At 43.0% G+C, this 27,536-nt stretch overlaps 1 protein-coding gene across 1 annotated transcript in view; it reads left to right on the top strand.

The window, feature by feature from the left end:
• Nucleotides 1-622: 622 nt before the first annotated feature.
• LOC136626665 (alpha-2-macroglobulin-like protein 1) overlaps nucleotides 623-27,536 on the top strand; it is a 94,608-nt gene continuing 67,694 nt past the window's right edge. Inside the window, exons 1-14 of the mRNA XM_066601683.1 lie at nucleotides 623-690; nucleotides 1,654-1,837; nucleotides 2,318-2,480; nucleotides 4,379-4,431; nucleotides 6,401-6,421; nucleotides 8,085-8,238; nucleotides 8,318-8,402; nucleotides 13,338-13,440; nucleotides 21,963-22,077; nucleotides 23,080-23,189; nucleotides 23,295-23,462; nucleotides 24,096-24,329; nucleotides 25,294-25,360; nucleotides 26,326-26,471. Coding sequence (XP_066457780.1) covers nucleotides 623-690; nucleotides 1,654-1,837; nucleotides 2,318-2,480; nucleotides 4,379-4,431; nucleotides 6,401-6,421; nucleotides 8,085-8,238; nucleotides 8,318-8,402; nucleotides 13,338-13,440; nucleotides 21,963-22,077; nucleotides 23,080-23,189; nucleotides 23,295-23,462; nucleotides 24,096-24,329; nucleotides 25,294-25,360; nucleotides 26,326-26,471 — 1,671 coding nt within the window. The remainder of the gene's footprint in view (nucleotides 691-1,653; nucleotides 1,838-2,317; nucleotides 2,481-4,378; nucleotides 4,432-6,400; nucleotides 6,422-8,084; nucleotides 8,239-8,317; nucleotides 8,403-13,337; nucleotides 13,441-21,962; nucleotides 22,078-23,079; nucleotides 23,190-23,294; nucleotides 23,463-24,095; nucleotides 24,330-25,293; nucleotides 25,361-26,325; nucleotides 26,472-27,536) is intronic.

The following is a 27,536-nucleotide window of genomic DNA, read 5'->3' as shown; positions in this document are numbered from 1 at the left end:
TTAACATGTCAGCCAGTGTGGCCCACTTTGGAGATACAGGGCAACCCACTGCTTGTCAATGAGAGTTGCTATCCTGTAAGGTGGGGCAAACCCATCTTTGGCTGGCTTCTTTGGTATCATTCACATGTGCAAGCTATGTTTGTTTGCAGTCGCTCCTCCCCAATCTGTGCTGGGTTGAGTGGTGAGTGCAAATTAGTCTACACTGAGCAAGTAGCTCCTCCTTATCATAGTCTGGCAAATTGCATTCTATGAGGGTTTACTGCGATTACGTCTGCCCTATGGTGAGTGTGCCTGAGGCGACTGTGCTTGCTCTGCAGCCTATCGGGTATTGCATATTTTGGCTTTTTCAGTGAATGTTTTTGCTTTTTTTCCTCTCACTTCTGTGGTTTTATGTGCTGCTGTTTGGACTATGGGAAATAAGAGTAGTTTATTAAATTCAGTCTCTGTTTACTTATGTCCAAGCCGTTCCCTCTATTGCACCAACCACAAACCTTGAAGAGCTCAACAAATATTTGAAATGTGTTGGAACATGTCCAGTCCTTGTACGGGAAATTGGATTTTAGATTTTAGTTTTCGTCATCAAGGTATATATAGTAATTGATAGTCTGGTATCTTGTGAACAATGCTGTCGCTCACCTGTCTCACAGGGCTGATCACAGTCGTTTTCTATGGATTCTGCAATGCGAACTTGTAAGTACTGCTGATCTTCTCTAGCAATATGTAGATGTCTTTATTGCAGATGATCATGAAGCGTTAACTATTATTGCCAATCATTATAGAACTATTGGGTTAGTTGTACACAGATATACATATGATAAGTTATAAGTGCATTACTGTCCGTTTTCTTAACATTTAATGTTTCGAGTGTTGTGGTTCATCGTAAGTAATTTTATACTTGTGTAGCGACACAGTCTCAACATTTAGACTTCCCGGACTACCCATATTTGGGCTACACTATTTTTGTGTGTGTCTGAGACATATAGGGGTATTTATACCATTTTAAAGTAATATACTGTATATATTTCATTTTTGACGTAAACTGTGCAGAAAATTAAAATGAATGTATATTACTTTAATTATCAATTTAACGAATTCACACTTTTGCTGTGGTTATATTGATATATAATGTGTATAGTCTCTTTTGACTGTTCCAAGGTATGAGTGCAGTTTGGGTTGACAGACATATTGTGTGTGTTTTTTTATTATGCACATGCTGTTATATATATAGAGCCATACTTCAGCGGATCAAAAATGTATGTTGGAACAGTCACACCTTATATTGTCATTTTCTGTGTCATTTTTAAACTGTTGGGGTGTGTTCACACATAGTGGAAAACGTGCGCCAAATCCGCAATGTGATAACATACCTCAACAAGGATATCCATAAGATGTGCAGAGGAATCGCTGATCTGGGTCCACACAGTGCATACCCGATAACAATGTAAGCAGTCACACCATGGTCAGGTAATTTTAAATGGGCAAATTCGGAATTTCGAAGAGTGTAACTTAAAACAAGCTCAACAGGACATTGACTCTTCCTTGGTTTCAGAATCTAATTTCGATTTGGTGATTTTTAAACCTGCCTGTGGATTATGTATAATTGCATTGTATCCCAGATAGCAGTCATACCAATCCTTTTCCATTTCTATACAGGCACTATGCTGTCGTCTTTCCCTCAGAGGTCTATTCAAAAGAATCTGAACTTGTCTGTGTACATTTGGTGGGCATCACGGGAGAAACAAATGTGCAGTTGGATTTAGAAAGGGCGACCAGTAATATAACACTCTTGGAAAAAAGCATTCAGGAAAACAATTATTTTGGCTGCGTTCCTTTCCAGGTAACAGTCAGTATTCAAGTTCAATTCCATTTTTAAGGCTCCGTTCAAACCAGCATTTTCCTTTAGAGTTTTTGGTATTGATATTTTTCATAATAGGAATAAAATAATCCTCAGCGCTATTTAAGCCCATATAGGCACAAAATATTGTTGATGTTGTGGCTATATGCTCCACAAATATGCAGGTATCTTGCGTATTTTGGTGCTTTTGCACAAGCCCATTGATTTCAATGGCCTTTTGCGCTGCACAAATGCTCAAAATAGAGCATGTTGCGTATTTTTTTGTGCATCCTTAATGTGTGCTCAAAATACTGACATCTGAATGAACCCAGTGAAAGCAATGGATTCTATTCACTGTGTACTGCGCATGCAAAATTTGCACTAGCAATGCACTGCACAAATAAGGCCATGTGAATCCGGCCTTACCCTTAAAGTGGGCAATGTCTGTAACTGTAATGTCTGTAATTGATGGATTGTTCACAGGTTCCCGAACCCTCAGATGGTAACTTAGAAGTTGCAACAATTCATGCTACAATTCACCATGCTGGCAACTCCATTTCCGAAAAAAGTAAACTTCTTCTAAAGAAGGAACGAACAGCAACCTTTATCCAGACAGACAAACCCATCTATAAACCTGGACAGACTGGTAATACTGAACCAATAAAAATAATTAAGAATTTTATGAAATTAAAGCTCAATTTTAAAAGTTCTCTTCTAAATTTTCTGTATTTTATTTTCTTTGAGCACCAAGTTACAAATACTATCTTTGCAAATACATTATATTAATTATTTTGCACTCTCAGAGAACTGAGAACCAGAACATCCTCTGGGTCCGGCTTTAACCCAATAGTTGACCCAACAGGAGATAACTGCATTTGGAGTTAACTTTAGAGATACTTGGGTCAATTAATTTTGGGTAAATTCACAACTAACTTATCTGATCCTATTGACATGTTCTGTAAGCAATTAAAAATGGACATGTACCTTTTTCTCTATAGATAGAGGATTGGCCCATTTTCTCTGGTGGGTCTAAGAATCTCTAGTCTGACATTGTTTATACCTTGTATTATATGCCACAGCTGTGTCCACGGTTCTGCAGGGTTTCATTAGAAACACTCAATGGGCTTGCAGATAAATAGGCTCCTGGTGGGTTACTTAAACCCCTGTAGTGGAGTGGCACAATTTGTGTCTCTTACATTAAATTACTGTGTACCACCTGATATTAAGATTACACTTCCAAAAAGAAATCACCCAAGCAAGCTCTAAATAGTCATCGATCCCCCAGAATAAGGATGGGAGATTTCTGCTCTGAAGCCTGCAGAATTGTGAATGAAGCTCTGGACCACATTAAAGGCTGTAACCTAGATCGGTCTATGGTAAATAATACAGTGTATGTACAAACATTTTATGAAGATTGATTGTAATCACATTTTTAACAACCACAAATTGGCAGGTGATAAGTTTTATTATAATAACAATAAAACAGTTAACACATTTTTGTTCAAAATGTATGTTACAATTGAAAAACTGGTATTGTTTCATCTCCCTTTTTTGCATATTATACAGAGGAGCGTAAATAGCCCTTTAAGTCTCCTAACTCATCGTCTAGGTGCTCTTCCTATGGAGAAAAGATAGCGTTTCTGACCCAAGTCATAGGTCTCTCTCTAGCAAAGTCAGAATCCTACTGCACACTGATAAAGGGAAAAAAAACCCTGAAACAGCTGTCTGTGTATGGGCTCTGACTTTGCTTTCAATTCCTGGTCATTGTTACAAGGGTTGTATAAAGAGTCTAACATTGACTTTAGGTATTGCTGCCTTCCAATAGGTGGCACTGTGGAGGTATTGTTTCATCTCCCTTATTTGCAATTAAAAAAGTTCAACATTGCTTCTAAGAGAAAACACAGTGCCTCATGTAATCACCAAATGTTGGCATACGCAGTGTCTAGGAATCCATATTATAAACTTTGTCCATATATAAAGCATTGCCATGTATATAAACGAGAAGTCTTATGTTTACATAAAGGGGATTGCCAGCATTAGAAAAACATGACTGCCTTCTTACAGAAGCAGAGCCATACCTGCCCATATGTTACATCTAGTATTGTAGCTTGTCTTCTTTCCAATGAATGCAGTTCAGCTGAAATACCATATACAGTCTGTGAACACGGGTGGAACTGTTTATGGAAAAAAGGAGTGGTATTTTTATAATTTGGATATCCCATTTAGGATGGAATCCCACATGCAGTTTTGTGACAGTTTTTGATTCCGTTTATATAGCCAAAGCCAGGAGTGGATTCAAAAAGAGTGAGAAATATAAAGGAGGTCATATACTTCTCCTTCCTGCTGGATAGATTTCTGGCTTTGGCTCAGTAAGATAAGCAAAACACATCAGGGACCGCCTTCTATTCCAGGGGTTGTCATGCCATCATGCTGTGAAATCTGCAGCAATTCTATAATTTGGGGACAAAGAATTCACCAGAAAAGTATGTGGGAATGAAAAAAAAGCTACTTGGAGTATTCTGATGCTTCCTATTTGCTTTGCAGTGAAATTCCGAGTCGTATCACTTAATGAGAATTTCCTACCGGAAAAGAACCAGGTAAGATATTATTGCAGTAGATCACAGACAGAAGATGAGATTTTTAGAGCCTTCTGTAGAATATATTTATTTCTTCTAGCTCAGGTCTCTAGGGTCATAGACATAAAGAATATTTAAAATAAATTTCTGCTGGAATCCTACTGTTTATTGGTGCAAGATTGGCACCATACAAGATACATTGGCCTTGGTTTTTTCAGGTGCCTGGCAAATGTTGCCTGTGAGGTTTGACCTCAAATGTTTATGTTTCCTAGTATTGATGTTTGGATTGCAGGCAAACAAGACCATAGAAAACCTAGTTGTAGCATGAAGACCAACCATATATTATTCATCTCTTTATAGTGCAACACAATAAGAATGAAAATTCACATGAAATAGATGCTTATGGCCAACAGCTGTTTCCTTTGATACCCACAAACGAATGCATGCTCAGTTCACTCAAGTGTGTAGTAAATGTGTTCATAATGAATAGTGTTTCAGGTTGAACGTTGTTAAAAGTTTGATTTAGCACAAACCTAAACTTCGGGTCATTCATCTTGACTAGAGATGAGCGAGCACCAAAATGTTCGAGTGCTCGTTACTCGAGTCAAACTTTCAGTGATGCTCGAGAGTTCGTTTCGAGTAACGAACCCCATTGAAGTCAATGGGCGACTCGAGCATTTTTGTATATGACTGGTGCTCCGCTAAGGTTTTCATTTGTGAAAATCTTAGCAAATCACCAAAGTCATTTAAAAAACACAGAAATGGATAGGGCAGGCGAGGAGCAACATGCAGGGCTGCATTTTGGGCTCCGAGGTCTCACTATTAAGCTACAATAGTGGCAAGAGTAAGACCCCCCCCCCCCCCCGCACTGTCAGCATAAGGATCATTCTCCTCTGCCACAGCTGTAACAGCCGTGGCAGAGAAGAACGATGTTAGCCCATTGAATTCAATGGAGCCGGCAATACAGCTTTTTCGGCTTGATAAAGACCTAACAGATCGAAACGTTGCCTCTTTTATGATGGAACAATAAAAAGTTGAATTTTTTTTACATCTTTGAAGCACCATTTATGCTGCCACCTCTTTCTCTTATATATATATTTGCATCACCCTTGGTTAGAGGTCTACAACCTTGAGGTTGGCTTGGTATTTTTTATGCTCCTCTAACGTAGGGAATAAGATTTTTCCTTTGCCAGTTTGTCTTGTGCACCTGGTGTTTTGAGTGCTGCTGAAATATATTCACTCAAAAGTATTTAAATACACTCCTAAGTGAGCTAAGAGTGTTACACGGGGCTTTTATGACTCTTAGAAAGTATTATAGACCAGTTTTAGGTGTATTGGTGAAGTTTTAGTTTGGTTTGAACTTATTTAGTCCAAGCCAAACTATTGCCTACATTCAGCGAACTAACCAAACTGTTGAAAATCACTAATAAGGAAGGGAGAACATTACTGACTGACTCCACTGGTAGATGCTTATTTTCCTGAGAACAAAATGATTAGGTAATTGAAACTCTAGAGGATAAAGGTTATTTTGCCCAACTCTTCTCCACAACAAACAACTCTAGTGGGCAGACTACATCTCAGCTCAGTGTGTTTGCACAAAATCCAACAAGAGATTGGCCAGTACTCACATTTTCTTCCAAAGTTCAAATTCCTTTATTGCCTTCATGTAAAATCACCGACATAAACCCTGTCCCACCGCATGAACCACTTGCACTTTTCAGACAAAGTTGAAAACACCCACCCAATCTTTATCTCCAACAACAACTTCCTGTGGAGGAGATTCACGAAGCCCCATAAACATTAGATGATCGTTTGAGTGCTGTCAATGTAGATCTAAGGTGTATACCATCCTGAGATGAGTGAATCTATATAGTTTCATTAATCCCCCAGACATGCATCAAGGGTTTTTCTTATGTAATTATTCAGTGTTTTTTTTTAACTGGTTTAAAGAATGTCTTGCTAACAGTTTTCACTTCATCTTTAATTGCAGTTATCAGCTGTAGAGTTGCAGGTATGTCTTTCTACATCAAGTGCATATGTTCATGATTTTGTATGAAGAGTATGACTTTGCTATTATTACCCACCCCAAAATACTCAGTGAACACTGACTGCTGGTCCCAACCCAATTCAATTTTCCTACCTAAAACTGCCTTTCTGAAAAACTTATAGAGATATTTTGGTTGATTAAATGGGTTACAGCAGCCATTTCATTAACAAAAAGAAACATTCAATTAATAGCTTTAATTATACCTAAGCGTACTACAAACAAAGCCAAGAGTAAGACAAAGGCGATCTTTGGGCTACCTTCACACAAGCTGTAGAAACTGCTGCTGAATCACTTAAAGCAAAATTGCTGCAGAAATTCCATAGCATTTACAGTACAAGGCATGTAGAGGGGATTTTTGAAAATTTCCTTCAGATGATGTGATAATTTTCCGTAATGAATTCGCAGCATTTTTAAAAAATGTGCAGATTCTCAATCTGCAGCATGCTGCAAAATTTTGCTGCAGAATTAAACCCCTGAAATACACGGGTGAAATTCCGCAGGTGTTCAGCAAGTAAAAATGCAGCCAAATCCACACAAAAATCTTATGAAATCAAAGGCATTTGGATTTTACAGTAGAGGGTTCATCTACTTCTATGGATATTTATATGGTTGCATATAAAACAGGGCCATAATAAAACAGTGGGTGTGAGCCCTAGGAGATTTAGAATTTAAATGATGGATGTACTCCATGATAAGGTCTGCAACCTTTGGGTCTCCAGCTGTTTCTGAACTAAAACCCCCAACATATAAAGAAAGTCTGCCAAAGTCAGGGCATGCAGAAAATTGTAGTTTTACCATAGCTGTACAACCAAAGGTTGGTGGGTACTGGTGCATCTTGTCTCTCGGATGTATACGGTGAAGACATGGGTTGGGTGGGTTGAGATACTGGGGAGGGCCAGGTGATGCCCACAGGTGCTGATTGGCTGATGCACGCTGCAGGAACCCGCTGTCAGTGTGCCTTGTCTGCTTGCATCTGCCCTGGAAACCCAGCTACTCGGGTCCCTTCTACGGCTCCCATCCCTCCTGTAGACACCAGTGCTGTACGTGTGTGTGGGCTCTTATCCACACAGGCGAAGACCGCTGTTGTCAGTGTCACCATAAGCTGTGCTCCTGGCCCCGCTGTGCGTGTTCCCTCCCAGCGGCCTACCACCTCCACTGTGACTGTCATCCCCAACGCACAACTATCTCCCCTTCCATCCTCACAGTAAAAGTCCGCTGTGGTGGGCCGCCATGTCTCTGCTGCTGTGTTGTGCTGGCTACATGTTGGCTCACAGCTTTGTCCCCCCATGGCTCTGTCATGCGTCCGCCATGCCGCATAACAGTTCCTTTACCCTGATGGTTTTGGGGGCGTGTCTCTCTCGCTGTCTTCTGCTGCTCCTACCACTGCTGCGTGCCCGGTGTCAAGTGCCACTGCTGTCTTGGAGAGGCAATAATCCATGCAGTCCGGCAAGTGACTGTGGGGACAGGACAGCAGACACACCAGCAGCCAATCGAAAGCTAGGGGCCTGACAGGGGGCATAAACTGCAACAAAGGCCAGTCAGCCCCCAGCTTCTGGTGGAAACAAAATGCACCAGTACTGGGTTGGTGACAGCTTCTCTATAATGTATTTGATTCTCTATGTTTCAGGATCCAGCAAAGAACCTAATCGGGCAGTGGTTGAATGTGAGTCTCAGTCAGGGAATTGCTGAGCTCTCCCTCCCACTCTCATCTGAACCTCAGCTAGGAGAATATTCAATCCAGGTGAAGGATGAAGTTCATACCTTCAGTGTGGAGGAATACGGTAAAGAAGTGTAATCTAAGAAAGTAACCTAATCTTTTCCAATTATTATGACTGAATTCTCTGATATTTGCCTCCACAGTTATGCCAAAATTTGAAGTCTCTCTTCACTTCCCCAAAGTTGTTCTGATCACTGATGAGCGATTCACGTTACAAGTGTGCAGCAGGTAAGATACAATGTAAGATATAATACCTATCTGGGAATCGCCCTATTATATATCATAACGAAAACTAATAACATCATCTAATAGCATTTATTAATTAACATTCTGACAGTACTATCAGTACAAACAGTGAAAATCCTTTGACTTGGGATTTAATAATGTAGAAAAAACCTGAAAATTCCCTTTTTGCTTCTACCGTATAACTTTTAAGAACCAATTAGAAAATTTATCTGATTAAAAATATTCTGTATGGGGTACATTATTTCTTATAATACACGCTTAGGCCTTAGTCAGACGGGTGTTTTTTCGCACGATTTGCGCATGCGCATGCGTCCGGCGATTTTTTAAAACCATTGCTTTGCAATGGTATCGGACACATGAACGCTTTTTATGGGCTCGTCCGATAAATTATAGAACAGAAATCGCAGATCGCACCTATCTGTGATCTGCGATTCCTGTTCTCTTCTCTATATGCGCTCAATGGGGCCGGCGGCAGCAGCGCCGACCCTATTGAGAACATATACTTGACAAATCATTCTCCTCTGCCACAGCTGTAACAGCTGTGGCAGAGAAGAATGATGTTTGCCCATTGAATTCAATGGAGCCAGCAATACAGCCGACTCCATTGAAAGCAATGGGCTGCCGGCGTGCGCGGGATGAATTGTCGGGAAGGGCTTAAATATATAAGCCCTTCCCTGCAATTCATCCAGAAATGTGTAAAAATAAAAAATATATATATACTCACCTGCTCCCGGCAGCCGGAGTTCCGCGCGGCCGGCCTGCAGTGGGTGTGAAGGGGGTGTGAGTCAGACCTGCCCCCTGATTGGCTCAGCGCTGAGCCAATCAGGGGGCAGGTCTGACTCACACCCCCTTCACACCCACCAGGGGGCAGGTCTGACTCACACCCCCTTCACACCCACTGCAGGCCGGCCCCGCGGAACTCCGGCTGCCGGGAGCAGGTAAGTATATATATATTTTTTATTTTAACACTTTTCTGGATGAATTGCAGGGAAGGGCTTATATATTTAAGCCCTTCCCGACAATTCATCTCACACTCACCCGCAGCGCATTGCTTTCAATGGAGCGGGCTGTATTGCCGGCTCCATTGAATGCAATGCGCTGGACAGCTCCGGCCCGTTTCTAATGAAAAGCGGCTAGGAGCAGATTTTCGGGCGATTTTCGGGCACCGGTCACGTGATTTGCGGATGCGCATCCGTCATGCGATCCGCAAATCGCGCAAAAAAACGCCCGTCTGACTAAGGCCTTATACTGCTGCAGAAGCTCTTTATCAGTCGTGAAAGAAAGGATCCTCTGTACCTTTTTTTGATGGATATAATACACTAATACATATTAGTTTGATATTGTGCCTCAGTTGACAAAATATTGACTCCTTTTTTAGTACATACACAAGTAGTGGAAAAATTCTGTTTTGGATTCTGAAACAAATTCTGCTAGGAATAAAAAGCAAAATCCATGTGTATTATATTCCAATTTTGTTGTGGATTTCGCAGAGGATTGGCCTTGACATACACTTAAGATCCATACCACAGATCATTATCCATGTGGATTTTTTCCACAGCATATGGATAAAATTTGTTAACCTTTTCCCGACATGTGCCGTATTTGCATGACACATGTCAGGAAAGGGTTAATAAATTATTTACAGGTCTTCATCGTGCATGACATGGATTAAACTATCTTTAAATCGACCCCTTTATGCTCCATTGGACCTGCATCCTTTCCTTACCAGATGCCTGACGTTTTTAGGTCATTAGCATCAGGGTTACTTGCACAAACCACTATGTTATGCTGCAACAGGTGACAAACGGGAAGAGGCCTGCACTCTCTGAATGGTTTCTGAGATGTGGCTGAGGAGCTGTGTCACGGTTGCAATGAGTGCATCACAATCTTTTTAATCTCGTGCACAGTTGAAGGTATACAACAGGATCTGGATGACTAATGGAATTAGGCGTTCGTGACGTCAGTGCCCGGATTAAAAGCACTTGGTAGCGAAATAAGACTAACACATGTATGTAGGTAAATGACAGGCACACCGTTTACTTTCAGGCCTGTGGTAAGCTGCATTACTCTTAGGCCTGATGTCCACTAGCTAAATGAAATAGCGGATTCCGCAGCGGATTTTGCCCATAGGGAATCATTGGCCATCTGCGGTCCATTAAATTGATTTTTGCACCCGCGGATGGCATTTTAAAAGAATTGCGTTTTTCACACGCGGGAGAAAAAACGCGGCATGCTCCATTCTGCTGTGGATTCCGCGCAGATCGGCAACATTGCTATTACATTGATAGCAATGTGTGCGGATATCTGCATGCAAAAAAAATACCATTTAAAGCAAATCTGCGCAGAATCCGCCGCGAAAATCCACTGCAGATTCTGCGCGGATTGTATTTTTCAAGTGGACATGAGGCCTAAAGCACCAGAAATTGTATATACAACTTGCATATACACTGTTTAACATTTTATACATGAAAAAACAAACTTGGAAGAGGCAGCATTTGAGCTTAGGAAGAGCTATAGAGAGAGAACTGATGAGAAAATACACCATATCAACCCCCCTAACAGTTTTGCCATTCCTGAAACACTGTGCTTAGGTTTTCTTTAGTACTCACAAAATCCTGTGAATATTCCTTACTGCTTGTCAGAAGCTATTGTCCGGTAGAAAGCAGAGCTGGCTTTAACGGACATCAAGTTTGGGAAATTAAACTGTTTCACTCAGTATTGGGTAATTTATGAGCCGCTACACATAGGATTTTTTGAAAGCTTACATAATGTGTCTCTAATTACAGCAAGACAGAGAAGGGGAAGAAACTGGGTGCTAGGGCTTTACATGGCTGTCAGCTTCCTCCGTGTCCATCTCTGCTCCTCTCTGACTGACCTACTCACTTCACTACTCAATACTGCCCTTTTCACTTCCATCTTCTAACACTGTTTATCATTAAAACAACTGCGCCACTCGAAATAAGCCGGAACACCCACCCTTTTCCTCACACCCTCATTCCGGAGGGCCTGTCACAGCCCAGTTCAAACTAACTTTACAACGGTGCTCAAACTACCTTAACTCTTTAGTTTCCTGACTCCCTCTTCTTATTAAATGAAGTCCAGCATAACTACCCTTTGTTAAATGAACTGACAGTTAGAATAGTTGCTCATAACTTGCAGGTAAAGTACTTCTATCCTGTAGTGCCAGTCCAGGTTGTCCAGTGCACCCTTATACATAATATCGACCACCCCTGCTCCATAGGTGCCATGTCCTTAGCACATAGGACTCAATGATGTCATAGGCGCTATTACTACCATGGTCATCATTCAATATTCATGGCTCAACCCCTGCATGTATACATCTATAAACATAGTGTGCTGCTAAGCATTCTGCTATTCTTTCTCTCTGTTGCCTTACTGCGCCATTACAAAGGTCATACTCACATCCCATTAATTCATCATAACATTATACAGGAACATGTAATAACAACCAACTTCTGCAAGGCCTTGCAATCTGCACTAAAGCACTGTGCCCAACTTCACCTCATATGCCACAGTCTCTTTAAGTTAAAGGGGTTGTCCCGAGGCAGCAAGTGGGTCTATACACTTCTGTATGGCCATAATAATGCACTTTGTAATATACATTGTGCATTAATTATGAGCCATACAGAAGTTATAAAAAGTTTTTTACTTACCTGCTCCGTTGCTGGCGTCCTCGTTCCCATGGAGCCCAACTAATTTTCGCCCTCCGATGGCCAAATTAGCCGCGCTTGCGCAGTCCGGGTCTTCTGTAGTCTTCTATGGAGCCGCTCGTGCCAGAGAGCGGCTCCGTGTAGCTCCGCCCCGTCACGTGCCGATTCCAGCCAATCAGGAGGCTGGAATCGGCAGTGGACCGCACAGAAGAGCTGCGGTCCACGAAGCAAGAGGTTCCCGGCGGCCATCTTCACAGGTAAGTATAGAAGTCACCGGAGCGCGGGGATCAAGGTAAGCGCTCCGGTAAGCTGTCTGTACGTCCCTGCATCGGGGTTGTCTCGCGCCGAACGGGGGGGGGGGTTGAAAAAAAAAAAAACCCGTTTCGGCGCGGGACAACCCCTTTAATATTCCCCACACCCTGGCTAGGGATTTTCATAATACTGTACCAGGGGAATTATTACACTGTTTGCCAATTGTCGGCATCTCCTCTTCTAGTCATTCTTTAACTTAAAGACCGCCACTTTGGTGTACAGCATTGCCAGGGAGGGGGACTTGAGTCCCAAGATGGGCACTGGCCTACCCCACAGTCACATAGAGCTACACAACCAATCACAACCCTGCTCTAGAAGCTTCATTTGAGTGTGTTGGAGCTCCCTCTTCTAGACAACAATTCCGGGGTTCTGTACTGGATGCCACAGTGTGGCTAATAGAGGCAGTGGACAGGATTTCACTTTGTAACTCAATACATGGTGGCATCCATTGTAATCCATAAGAGGGGAACAGGGCACTGCTCACCCCTTTTACAGGCATACCATTATATGATGTCTGAAGAAACCAGTAACAGAAGAGCATTCCTATAGCTAAAGTGTCTTCCCTTCTGATTACAGTGAGCTCAAATTTGTTTATTTGCAGTAAAGTACTGTTTATACTAGTGTAATGCACAGAGGACTTGGTTTTACTGTAGAGCAAAACCAACTTTTTGAAATGTTTGTCATGCAGGTAATAAAATAGCAGAGGGCCTCTTGGGCCCAAATATGTCATCTATAGTAGGATCCTCTCCTACCATGTGCCTTTTATAAAACTGCCCTTATTTTCATAAGATGAAATGGATGCAATGAACAGAGCTGCTATTCCATCAATGGACGGTCCCAGCTACGTCCTGATTATGTTGCCTTTTATAAAGAAATCAGATTTGATGGAGTTTTTTATTTATCTGAATTGTTTCTCTACCCCCCCCCCCCCTAGATACACATATGGGAAGCCAACAAAAGGAGATTATAAGGTTCAAGTATGTCAAAAGCATGCTTTTATCGGGCTACCTGATCTATGTGCAAACTTCACAGGAAAGGTAAATTAAATTGAAAAATAGCAAATACTTTGTAATTAGACTGAATATGATTACAAAAAGAATTTGTAACCAAAGAGGCTACATGTTAAAGGGGTTTTCTGAAACTTTAAAAAGGTTTTTCCAAGAATTTAATATTGCTGGCCTATCCTTTAGAAAGGCCATCAATCTCAGACTGGAGCAGGTTCAACTCCCGAAATCTCAGCTGATTGAAGAGTAGCATTTCCTTCACTGTTTACTAGGCATAGTTCCGTACATTTACTAGTGGATGTCCCTGGTACCGCTGATCAAGTGAATGGGACTGAGCTGCTATACGAGACACAGCTGCTACCAAATATACAGTACTATGTCTGGTAAACAAATAAAGATGTAGAGCAATCGCTGAAATGCCAAGGCCTCCTCAGACAGTTCACTGATGGTCATTATGGGAGTTGAACCATCACTAGATTTGACATTTATGGTATATCCTAAGAGTAGTCAATATCAAAATCCTAGAAGACTTTTTTTTATTATCGATGGTTTCTCCTTAGGATAGCCCATTAATATTTGATTTCTGCCATACATGCTTGATGGAACTGAGCTGCAGTACTAAGCACAACCACAGCCATGTTTACAGTGCTGTGATTGTAGAAATTTAGAGTTTACAAATTACTGTGCCTTGAGTCCCTTGTGAGTGAAGTGTTTTACATAATTTTGTTTTCATTTTTCCCCTTTCTTTTACCCTCTTAAGGACCAGGCTGTTTTGTACCTTAAGGACCAGACACTTTTTCTGTATATTTCCCATGTAGTGGTTTAACTGCCCCATTTTTGTTTACCTTCAGCTACCAAACTTATTTTGCTGCCTTTTTCCCCCGTGACATATAGGGCTAATTTTTAATATCTTTTTCACTAACTTTTCTCTTCTTTTTAGTTTTACTGGGCTAAAACGCTAAAAGACTGATTTTTTAAAACATTTATAGTTATTTTTTTAATTCGTATATTTACACTGAAATAAAGCATGGGATTGGGTTCCTCATTTTGTTTCAGATGCTTTGATATATATTATGTTTGGTTTTGGATTGTAGGGCACATACGGTGACGGTTTTGGTTGGCGTAGGCTTTGGGTTATTTTCTTTCTTATGTATATATTTTTATTTTATTCTATAATTTTGTTTTACTTATTTATGCAATTATTTTTTTACTATCTATGTCCCCCATGAAGTCATATGAGACCTCTGGGGGACATTCACATGGTAGGAGCCCCAGTTACAGGGAAAACATCCACCTGTAGCTCTTCTGTGCCAGGGGAACCGGGTGGTCACATGACTGCCGGCTCGCGCAGGGGAAGAAAGACTTTCACTTTCACTCTTTAGTACATAGCTCTCATTGAGCACTGTGTACTAAAGAAAGGAGGTGGTAAAAGGGGTTAAAAAACACTTCTTCCTTCTCCTTCGGGTTATCAGCTATGACTAACGGCTGACAACCCAACTTGCTTCTGATTGATTGAAGCAGGGGCTTTAATCCCCCCCCACTGTATTTTTACTATCAGCTGGGATTAAAGCCCAGGACCAACAATTTACTACACTTGTTCCTTAATGGGTTAAAGACATAATTGTAGAGAGTCACACAGGAGAGAGCACCATGAGAGTGTAAAGATTCCTATACATAGTGTAGTCAAAAAGACTGATTAAAAACTGATTAAGCGCTATATGTTAATACTGGTGTCTAGAGATGAGCGAACGTACTCGTCTGAGCTTGATACTCATTCGAGTATTAGCGTGTTCGAGATGCTCGTTACTCGTGACGAGGTCCACGCGATGTTCAAGTTACTTTCACTTTCATCTCTGAGACGTTAGCGCGCTTTTTTGGCCAATAGAAAGACAGGGAAGGCATTACAACTTCCCCCTGCGACATTTAAACCCTATACCACCCCCCTGCAGTGAGTGGCTGGCGAGATCAGGTGTCACCCGAGTATAAAAATCGGCCCCTCCCGCGGCTCGCCGCAGATGCATTCTGACATAGTTCAGGGAAAGTGCTGTCTTGCTGGAGTTGCTATAGGGAGAGTGTTAGGAGTTATTTTAGGCTTCAAGAACCCCAACGGTCCTTCTTAGGGCTACATCTAACCGTGTGCAGTAGTGTGGAGGCTGCTTTTTGCAGTGTTGCACTTTTTTTTTTCTTTTGGATATCGGCCGTGCAGAGCATTGCGCCCTGCAGTAATTATACATACTCCAGGGCCAGTAGTGATGGTGAGGCAGGGACAGAAGACATATATTTATTGAATATAGGCAGTGGGCCTTTTCAAAAACATTTGGGAAAAAAAATCTATTTGGGCTGCCTGTGACTGTCCTCAGTGTACTGGGTCTGTGCTGGGTGTAGTTGTCCTCCTAATTCATACGCAGCCAGCTAAGTGTTACAGCAGGCTTGCGCAAAATTATTTCCTGGCTCTGTGTTGGCTGTTACATCACCGCTGTATTCCAGTCCACAGTGTAACAGTCTGCAGTTATTTTACATACTCCAGGGCCAGTAGTAGTGAGGCAGGGACAGAAGACATATATTTATTGAATATAGGCAGTGGGCCTTTCCAAAAACATTTGGGAAAAAAAATCTATTTGGGCTGCCTGTGACTGTCCTCAGTGTACTGGGTCTGTGCTGGGTGTAGTTGTCCTCCTAATTCATACGCAGCCAGCTAAGTGTTACAGCAGGCTTGCGCAAAATTATTTCCTGGCTCTGCTGTGCGTTCCGTAAGCGAAGTCAGCCTCCAACCACGGGCCAATAAGTGGCACCTTTAATTACAGCGTTCTGTTTCTGCACTACTGGTAATACAGCATGCTGAGGGGTAGGGGTAGGCCTACAGGACGTAGACGCGGGCGAGGACGCGGAGGCCCAAGTCAGGGTGTGGGCACAGGCCGAGCCAGTGCGGTGGCCAGGGGTAGAGGCAGGGCCAGACCGAATAATCCACCAACTGTTTCCCAAAGCGCCCCCTCGCGCCATGCCACCCTGCAGAGGTCAAGGTGCTGTACGGTGTGGCAGTTTTTCACAGAGACGCCTGACGACCGACGAACAGTGGTGTGCAACCTTTGTTGCGCCAAGATCAGCTGGGGAGCCACCACCACCAGCATGCGCAGGCATATGATGGCCAAGCACCCCACAAGGTGGGACAAAGGCTGTTCACTGCCTCCGGTTTGCACCACTGCCTCTCCCCCTGTGCCTCAACCTGCCACTGAGATCCCACCCCCCTCTCAGGACACAGGCACGACCGTCTGCTGGCCTGCACCCACACCCTCACCTCCGCTGTCCTCGGCCCCATCCAGCAATGTCTCTCAGCACAGCATCCAGACGTCGCTAGCGCCACTGTTTGAGCGCCAGCGCAAGTACGCCGCCACGCACCCGCACGCTCAAGCGTTAACCGTGCACATTGCCAAATTGATCAGCCTGGAGATGTTGCGATATAGGCTTGTGGAAACGGAGGCTTTCAAAAGCATGATGGCGGCAGCGGCCCCGCGCTACTCGTTTCCCAGTTGCCACTACTTTTCCCGATGTGCCGTCCCAGCCCTGCACGACCACGTCTCCCGCAACATTGTACGCGCCCTCACCAACGCGGTTAGTAGCAAGGTCCACTTAACAATGGACACGTGGACAAGCACAGGCGGGCAGGGCCACTATATCTCCCTGACGGCACATTGGGTGAATTTAGTGGAGGCTGGGACAGAGTCAGAGCCTCGGACCGCTCACGTCCTACCCACCCCCAGAATTGCGGGCCCCAGCTCGGTGCTGGTATCTGCAGTGGTGTATGCTTCCTCCACTAAACCACCCCCCTCCTCCTCCTCCTCCAACGCAACCTCTGTCTCGCAATCAAGATGTGTCAGCAGCAGCAGCATGTCGCCAGCAGTCGGTGTCGAGCGGCGTGGCAGCACAGCGGTGGGCAAGCGGCAGCAGGCCGTGCTGAAACTACTCAGCTTAGGAGAGAAGAGGCACACAACCCACGAACTGCTGCAGGGTCTGACAGAGCAGACCGACCGCTGGCTTGCGCCGCTGAGCCTCCAACCGGGCATGGTCGTGTGTGACAACGGCCGTAACCTGGTGGCGGCTCTGCAGCTCGGCAGCCTCATGCACGTGCCATGCCTGGCCCATGTCTTTAATTTGGTGGTTCAGCGCTTTCTGAAAAGCTACCCACACTTGTCATACCTGCTCGGAAAGGTGCGCCGGGGCAGCGCACGTTTCCGCAACTCCAAGACGGACGCTGCCACCCTGCGGACCCTGCAACATCAGTTTAATCTGCCAGTGCACCGACTGCTGTGCGACGTGCCCACACGGTGGAATTCTACGCTCCACATGTTGGCCAGGCTCTATGAGTAGCGTAGAGCTATAGTGGAATACCAACTCCAACATGGGCGGCGTAGTGGGAGTCAGCCTCCTCAATTATTTACAGAAGAGTGGCCTGGTTGGCAGACATCTGCCAGGTCCTTGGAAACTTTGAGGAGTCTACCCAGATGGTGAGCGGGGATGCTGCAATCATTAGCGTCACCATTACTCTGCTATGCCTCTTGAGAAGTTCCCTGCAAAGCATAAAGGCAGACGCTTTGCACTCGGAAACGGAGGCGTGGGAAGACAGTATGTCGCTGGATAGTCAGAGCACCCTCATGTCTATATCTCAGCACGTTGAGGAGGAGGAGGAGGAGGAGCATGAGGAGGAGGGGGAAGAGACAGCTTGGCCCACTGCTGAGGGTACACATGCTGCTTGCCTGTCATCCTTTCAGCGTGTATGGCCGGAGGAGGAGGAGGAGGAGGATCCTGAAAGTGATCTTCCTAGTGAGGACAGCCATGTGTTGCGTACAGGTACCCTGGCACACATGGCTGACTTCATGTTAGGATGCCTTTCTCGTGACCCTCGCGTTACACGCATTCTGGCCACTACGGATTACTGGGTGTACACACTGCTCGACCCACGGTATAAGGAGAACCTTTCCATTCTCATTCCCGAAGAGGAAAGGGGTTCCAGAATGATGCTATACCACAGGACGCTGGTGGACAAACTGATTGTAAACTTCCCATCCGACAGCGCTAGTGGCCGAAGGCGCAGTTCCGAGGGCCAGGTAGCAGGGGAGGCGCAGAGATCAGGCAGCATGTACAGCGCAGGCAGGGGAACATTCTCCAAGGTCTTTGCCAGCTTTATGGCTCCCCAGCAAGACTGTGTCACCGCTCCCCAGTCAAGGCTGAGTTGGCGGGAGCACTGTAAAAGGATGGTGAGGGAGTACGTAGCCGATCGCACGACCGTCCTCGGTGACGCCTCTGCCCCCTACAACTACTGGGTGTCGAAGCTGGACACGTGGCCTGAACTCGCGCTGTATGCTCTGGAGGTGCTTGCTTGTCCTGCGGCTAGCGTCTTGTCAGAGAGGGTGTTTAGTGCGGCTGGGGGAATCATCACGGATAAGCGTACCCGCCTGTCAACCGACAGTGCCGACAGGCTTACACTCATCAAGATGAACAAAGCCTGGATTTCCCCAGACTTCTCTTCTTCACCAGCGGACAGCAGTGATACCTAAGCAATACGTAGGCTGCACCAGCGGATGGAAGCATCGTTCTCTATCACCATGAAAAACGGGGACATTTTTGCTTCATCAATCTGTGTATAATATTCCTCCTCCTCCTCCTGCTCCTCCTCCTGAAACCTCACATAATCACGCCGAACGGGCAATTTTTCTTAGGCCCACAAGGCTCAGTTATATAATTTTTCGAAACAATTTTTATACGTTTCAATGCTCATTAAAGCGTTGAAACTTGCACCTGAACCAATTTTTATTTTAACTGGGCTGCCTCCAGGCCTAGTTACCAATTAAGCCACATTAACCAAAGCGATTAATGGGTTTCACCTGCCCTCTTGGTTGGGCATCGGCAATTTTTCTGAGGTACATTAGTACTGTTGGTACACCAATTTTGGGGGGCCCTCGCCTACAGTGTAATCCAATTAATTTTTTGCCCACCTGCATTACAGCTGACGTTACATCAGCTGTGTTGGGCACTGCAATGGGATATATTTATGTACCGCCGGTGGGTTCCAGGGAGCCACTCATGCCGTGGGTCCACAGGGAGTTGTAACTACATGTGTCCACTTCTAAAGAACCCCAGTCTGACTGGGGCCGAAGCCCACCTGCATTTAATCGGACGTTACCTCAGCTGTTTTGGGCACTGCAATGGGATACATTAATGTACAGCCGGTGGGTTCCAGGGAGCCACCCATGCTGTGGGTGCACACGGAATTCCCATTGCTGAGTTGTACCTGCCTGTGACTATTTATAAAAAACTGTGGTCTGACTGGGGCATGCAGACACCTTGACAGAATGAATAGTGTGTGGCACATAGGTTCCCCATTGCTATACCCACGTGTGCAGCTCCTGATGGCGGTGGCACAGGATTATATTTCTCATTGCTTCTGTACAGAATTGTGGGCTATCGCCCCGCCCCTTTTAAAGAGGGTCGCTGCCTAGCCATGCCAACCCTCTGCAGTGTGTGCCTGCGGTTCCCCCTCATGGCAGACGCACTTATATAGACATGAGTGTGGCGGGGGGGGGGGGGGTTGGGCAGCATGTAACCCAGGAGAAGTGGCAGCGGAGTGTCATGCAGGCAGTGATTGTGCTTTGTTGGAGGTAGTGTGGTGCTTAGCTATGGTATGCATTGCTAATGAGGGCTTTTCAGAAGTAAAAGTTGTTGGGGGGGGGGCACTCTTGCCGCTATTGTGGCTTAATAGTGGGACCTGGGAACTTGAGATGCAGCCCAACGTGTAGCCCCTCGCCTGCCCTATCCATTGCTGTGTCGTTCCCATCACTTTCTTGAATTGCCCAGATTTTCACACATGAAAACCTTAGCAAGCATCGGCGAAATACAAAAATGCTCGGGTCGCCCATTGACTTCAATGGGGTTCGTTACTCGAAATGAACCCTCGAGCATCGCGATAATTTCGTCCCGAGTAACGAGCACCCAAGCATTTTGGTGCTCGCTCATCTCTACTGGTGTCCTATATTGAAATAACAATAGTGAACTTAAATAGGTAGACTAAGATGAGCTACATGGTCGTATGGCACATTGATTTCAATTTTGGGGTGTGGCCCCTGTAAGAATAAAACCCAATTGCAAAGTAGAAGATTATCATATAAGAAGCAGAAATTCACTTTCTGCATCTTCAAGTCTATGACTGAAGTCGGAAAGTGCACTTGAAGTGGCCTCCTTCTGCTACAATATATGTAATATGGAGCCATCATTGGACCTGTGTTCATACCAGGGAGTCAACACAAATGAGTACCTGAATCTCCTGGAGATGATGGTAGATGCCTTGCTTAATGTCTACCCTTATCGCAGCAGAAGGAGGTCACTTTGAGTACTGAAAGAAGCAGTACAAAACAGAACCGCGTGCAGAGAGCTGATCAATAAAATGTCTGAGTGTTGGACCAGAATAAACCGATTTATATATACTTATCAACCAAAATTCATAATATGTATTTTTCTCTCTAGTCACCCTTCTTCCTCCATAATAGGCAAAGAAGAGAAAGTTGTGGTTGATAAAAAACCAAGGGGACGTGCTGTTTGCAACTGCGCTGACCCTTTGGAGTGTTTTGTTTATACATCCTAAGGAAGTACTGTCACTATTAAATCCAGGAACACCCCTTAAGGTTTGCATTTAAACCTATATACATTGCCTGTCCCATAAAAATGCTGCCCAGGATAAGCCAATGAGCAACTTTTATATATCACCTACAAGTCCTATCCAAACTGTGTAATTAGTTGATTTCAAACAGCAGATCTTGTCCAATATATGTATTTACTATTCATTTCAGTACAGTAAACCTCATTTAGCAAAACTAATAGTAAGCCTATCTTTGTTACCCTTATCAACCACTGAGAGTTTGACTTATATTTCTTCTCTGTTCCGGAGAAATGAAAGTTGCACTTTTATTGGTTGGTATGGGCAACAAAGTTTCTCTTACTATTAGATAGTTTGTATAAATGAGACCAGAATGTGGTCTTGTTTAAGTTCCCCACTTCTGGAGCTCTAGACTTCTGCATTACCCGCCTTATTGGGAACATATTTCTTTTAATTTCTGAAGTTTCTTAAGAGATATACTGTCAGAAGTGCAGCGGGGTGTTTCAAATAATGCCATAGCTTGATTTTCCTATGCAGCAGAGGTCCCGTTACTTTTATATCTTATGAGCCGCATACAACTTTGAGTGGTGATCAGGGGTCACATTTTTACACAAATATTTACTGGTATTCTACCATTCAATTTGTTAGTGTTATGAAACATATCTGAAATGTTGTGTGGATATTATATTGTAACCAGTGCATATGTCCATAACTGAGGGTTCCCATGGTGGGGTGCAAAGCTGGGGTCACAAACGACATGTGAATCCCAAGCCACTTGTTGGAACTTCTGCTGTACAGAGAGCATTTCTGTTTAATGCTGTATAACTTGCATCTCTGGGTACTGGAGGAGCTTATATAGTATTGTTATTCTGTAGCATTGTAATGCCATAACCATTTTTGTTTTAACTAGTTGGATAATTCAGGATGTTCAACCCTGGAAGTGCCATGCGAGAACTTTCAGCTGAGAAAGCAAGGAATGCAGATGAAATTGTTTGGAACAGCATCCATCACGGAGGAGGGGACAGGTTGTATGCATGTTATTGTATATAAGGGTATTATTTCACCACCAAAATCATCTCATACAACTGAACACATTTAAGGGATTATCAAGCTCTGAAAGATTGATGCACCATCCTCAGGGAAGATTATCAATTGCTTATCAGTGGGGGTCCACCACACAGGACTCCTGCCAATGATCTATTCGCCAGGCTACTGTTTCCGTGTACAAATAAAGAAGCAGACAGCTCTGTAAATTGTGCACTGGCCCAGCATGGTATTGCAGGCACAGCTCCCATTTAAGTGGATAGGGGCTTTTCCTGAAATACCATGCTTGCCTACTTCAGAATATATAAAGCGGTCTGCTTTCTTCTTCTTACACCAAAACAGCAGCCTGGTGAGCAGCTGATTGACAAGGATCCTGGGTGGTAGACCCCCATCAACCAACTATTAATGAGCTATCAGTGGGGATCCCTATCCTAAGGCTAAGCCATTAATAGTTTACAACTGGACAACCCCTTTAAATCTTTAGCCACTCCAACACTGGCAGTATATGATCCCTGTCATTCACTGTTTTCATTACTGAAACTATGATTTTGCAGCTCCTGTACCATTTATTTAATCCTTGTCCAGGCCAACACATCCATAGAGTTGACAATATTTTAGCGCATAAGCAGAAAATTTGAAAGCCAGACTGTAGAGACAGATCATATATGGGTGATTATTTATCAATTTACTTGTGCCAGTTTTTGAAGAAAGCTACAAGAAAAAGTTGCAAATCATCATGTTCGCCAGTATTCTGCTGTTGCATTGCCGTCGCCAGAAGATGAAAAAATGGAAGGGGTTTAGTGGTAACAACTATACTATATCCTAGAGCTTTTTCAAAGTGGGAAGGAGAAACCGAACTTGGAAAAAACAATTGCGTCCTTTAGGGGTTAAAATGATGACTTGCTGTATAGTACATCTTGCGGTTGGAAATTTAACTTAAGTTTTTGATATAAATAATTGTTGAATTTTCCTTCTTCATGTAGGAATTGAGTTATCAACAACAAGCGAGACTAAAATCTCAGCTATTCTCACTCAAGTCACTATTCTTGGCTCTGATACTACATACAAGCCTGGAATCCCAATGAGAATTCAAGTGATATATATTACATTTTCTATGCTTGTGATGTCTTCAGCACACAGTTCACTATAAATGCCATGATCAATGTACTTCTTACCACTTCTATCCTCCATTATGTAGGTTAAAGTAACGGATGCCAGTGACACCATCATCCCGGGAATAACAGTCTACCTCACTTGTAAAGTGCAATCTCATACAATAAAGGAAACCCTGGTGACAGGAGTGGATGGAATAGCTTCCTACAATATAGACAATACTACTGACTGGAAGGGCACAGTTACTTTCACAGTATGCACTGGTTATTTCATTTGACTTGATTTTATGTAATATCCATCAATCAGTGAGGCATTAAGTAAATACAAGGTCCATAGTGATATTTGAGCCTCTAGTGGGCAATTTCAACCTGCTACACCATAACTATAGAATATTATTCTTTACATTATTCCCTTAGTTTTTCTAGTAATATTCATTCCTCTTATCCAACTTATTCCAGTTGTTCACTTCTCAACCCAAATCCAATTTAAAGGGAATGTATTATGCTTTTTTTTTCAAGTCACCAACCTTGTTAAAAAATAAATACATCCCTAAATCTTTTCAAATTAGCCACTGAGCCTCACAATAGGCTGATACTTCTTGCTCTGCGGAGATCATTTTTCAACAGTCATCCTATTGTCCCAGGCCTCAGAGCATGCCCACAACACTCTTCCATAGAAGCCAATGATTCACAGTTAGATTTCAATTTCCTATGTACATGTAACTATCTGTAAAGAGTAGAAGCTCAGGCAAGATGTACAGAAATGGAATAGTTTAATTGTTAAAAGATTGTTAAGGGTTACCCTTTTTAAGGGAAGTAAGAGATAGGTCTAGGGAAGTGTCTAGAAATCCACCCAATTCTCTAATGAATTCTATTTTTTCTTACAGGCTACAGCAAGTCCATCTGATAACACACCTGATCATTCTGACTTCATAATTCCTTATCATTCATCTACATACCTGAATTTAGAGCCTTATAAATCTCAAAGCAAGAGTTTTATTAAGATCCGTTCTCAGAATAACGTCCTTCCGTGTGTTGGGCAGCAAGAGGTCAAGGTGGATTATGTCATCAGACGAAGTGAACTAAAGGAAGGAATCAGTCATCTGCACTTACATTATCTGGTGTGTAACAATGTGAGACAATGGCTATTCCATGAATAAGGTTGGGGCTATTCATTCATTGCTCTATTTTTACCAGGCATTTTCCAGGACAATGCTGCATCAAGTAACAATAATAATTCCCAGTGGGACAACCATTCTACCTATTATATAATGTAGCTTGAGAGAATAACTCTATAAAAGAAACCTGCAATTGGTTACATAGCCACAGTGTCAGCCCAATGAGAGACAAAAATACATGTATATTAACACCTTCCAACCCACCATACATGTAGCATGGAAATTGCAAGAAAATGAATTTAGCGGCTTAAGAAGCTGAGCCTTCTCTATACACAGCAGGTGCCAGCTGTGGTACACTTCTGCAATGGCTGTGATTGAAGATAAATGTTGCTGTCAGATTTGAACACTAAGTAGTTAGGCAAAGGGTGGAGCTTTCTTTGTCCCCTGATTGCCCCTCTCTCTACCCTTTATGCCAATGCTGGGTACAAAGTAGTTGTCATGGTAGCCATGTAATACAGATAGAGAGCAGCACTACATGTCAGAGTACAGGGGGCACTGTTATTGCACATAGGTGAACAGAGGGAGACTTAGTGCTCTGAGAGGGCACTATTACTGCGTGTGGGGACACAGAGGGAACAATGTTACTGAGCATTGGTGAACAAAGGGCACAATTAGTGTGTTTGGTTGCACTAGTAATGTGTGTGGGACACAAAAAGAACATTATTTCTGTGAATGGAATCGCAAGGAAGTCTGCTATGGTTTTGTGAGGGTACTAAGGGGGCATTTTTACTGGGCACAAAGGTGAGCACTATTACTATTAGGCACAAAAGGGCACAATAGTACCGTGTGCATCACAATGGTTGATACTATGCAGGGGTGCTGAATGGGGCATTAGGGCGGCATTAAATTGAAAGGCTGAATTAAATTTTCTGTTGAACTTAATTTAAAATTATTTTCCAATTTTTAGGTAATTTCTAGATTTTCTATAAAATACTCTGCACAGCTAGAAATACCAATAGGAACTTCAGACAAAGGTAAGAAATTACATAGGTACCATCTCTACAATCTTTAGTGTTAATGCAGGTTTGGACTATACAGTGCTCAAGATAATAAAATGCAGCAAGTCAGTATGAAATATAAATAGAATTTTTTCAAATAGCTGGTACACTGGTCTGAGTAAGCCTGTCTATAAATCTTCCTGAGTCGATTGAAAGGGGTAGAGCAAGTTCATGCAAAAACAAAGGGAACCCCTTGAGAGAATCTCCATTCATAGTGGGTACCATCTCCTTGGCTACTGGGTGGTAAGAACTTGTGAATGACTCTCTCCTCTATAGGCCTTTGCCCTGTAATATTAGCAAACCAGAGGGGGGGAAACAAGCATCATAAAGTAGGGAGGGCTTGTTTAATCCCTGTTATGGGATCCCTTTTCCTTTATATATGTCCATAGCTGCCACAAATAATATATGTTGTCTACCGACCACATGAGGCCCATATGCATCCTCCCGACTGCCAATTGAGCATCACAGCTCTAGACAATTCTGCCAATTTAGCTTGTTTGCTCTCAACAAATTTTAATAATGAAAGTCTTGTATTTGCATAAATTAATGTATTCGTCTTTCCTTTTGGTTATTATGTATTTCCTTCTTATCAGACTGAGGGCGAGCACCCACTGGCGTTTGCGTTTTCCGCGGGAAAAAACGCAGCGTTTTCGCCGCGTTTCCCGCGATTTTTCCACGCGTTTTTCGCGGCGTTTTCGCGGTGTTTTCGCGGCTTTTCCATTAATTTCCATTGACTTTCATGGGTGCATTAGGAGAAAAATAAGGACACATATGCAACTGACAGTTCCTATGTTAAAAACGCAAACGCAACGCAAAAAAAACGCCAGTGGACAGGAACACGTTATCTCTATGCCTGTGCAGGAAAAACGCAAAACGCAAAACGCAGGTAAAAAAACGCCAGTGGGTGCTCGCCCTTAAGTGTTAATTTCTGATTTGCCCAGATGAATTTGGTGATGCAGTACTCAAGATTCCGTTGACTACTGACTTTGCTCCAACCTTTACAATCCTTGGCTACATTTTGCTTCCTAATGGAGGTGCAGCAGCAGATTCTGTGCAGTTCAACAAGGAGAAGTGTTTCCGAAATAAAGTGAGTCCAATTATACACCATGTAAATAAAGAGTATAACAAATAGCATTATAGCTAAGAAAAGTGAAAAGTGAGGCTCTTCTCAAGCAGCTTTAACCCCTTGGGGACACAGACAAATTTTTTGTTTGCTTTTCATCCATCCAAGAACCATAACTTTTTTATTTACATGTTAACATAAGTGTAAAAAGGCTTAAATGGGATGAAATGAAAAAAATAACTCAGTTGCACCCTTTTGAGTCTTTTGTGTTTTTTATTGTGCAATCAAAATTACATGATGACTTGTGGGTCAGAACAATTATGTTCATACTAAATTTATATCGTTTTTTGCTGTTAAAAATAAAAAAATAAACGGTGATTTTTAAACTTATTTTTTGTTTCTTGGGGAACTTGAACATGCAATCTCTAGACTGTTTCTACAATAAACTGCAATAATTTTTATTTCTGCATATTGTGTTTTCACTGTTATCCTATTACACCTTGCCACTGTGGGTGTAATAGGTATACTACCATGGAAAACCTAGAGGCTTTCACTAGTGCATGCTACTCTTTGTTGCCTGGGATCCTGTGCCAGATCTGCAGTAGAGGCTCTGAACAGATCCTCCAAAGCAGATGTCAACACAGATTAATACTGTGGCATTAAGCTTAACCAATCATATTTGAAGGGGTTGTCTGGGACTTTTCAGCTAAATCTTGGGCCCATTGTCACTTCCAACATTGCAGGAAGCAGATTGCACTGTCCATAATACAGCTGCTCAGGTTGGTATTGCAGACACACTTTCCATATAATTCAATAGGAGCTTTACCTGTGGTACTAAACTGAGCTGCTGCAACATTGTTTGTTTGATTTGGTACCAGTACTGACCATATAGACAATGGCAGCAGAAATCAGCTAATCTTAAGGGAATTCAAGCAGCCATCTATTGATGACTTGTTCTGAAGACAGGTCATCAATAGAAAAAAATCCCCAAACTGCCAGACAGCTCTTTTAACAATTTTGTTTTGAAGACAGAGTTGGAGTCAACACATTTCTACTCACTCCACAGTCCTGTTTTTAATAGCCCTCTAG

The sequence above is a fragment of the Eleutherodactylus coqui genome, chromosome 4 (genome assembly GCF_035609145.1).
Source record: "Eleutherodactylus coqui strain aEleCoq1 chromosome 4, aEleCoq1.hap1, whole genome shotgun sequence".
NCBI lineage: Eukaryota > Metazoa > Chordata > Amphibia > Anura > Eleutherodactylidae > Eleutherodactylus > Eleutherodactylus coqui.
This window is presented reverse-complemented; position numbering and strand designations above follow the sequence as displayed.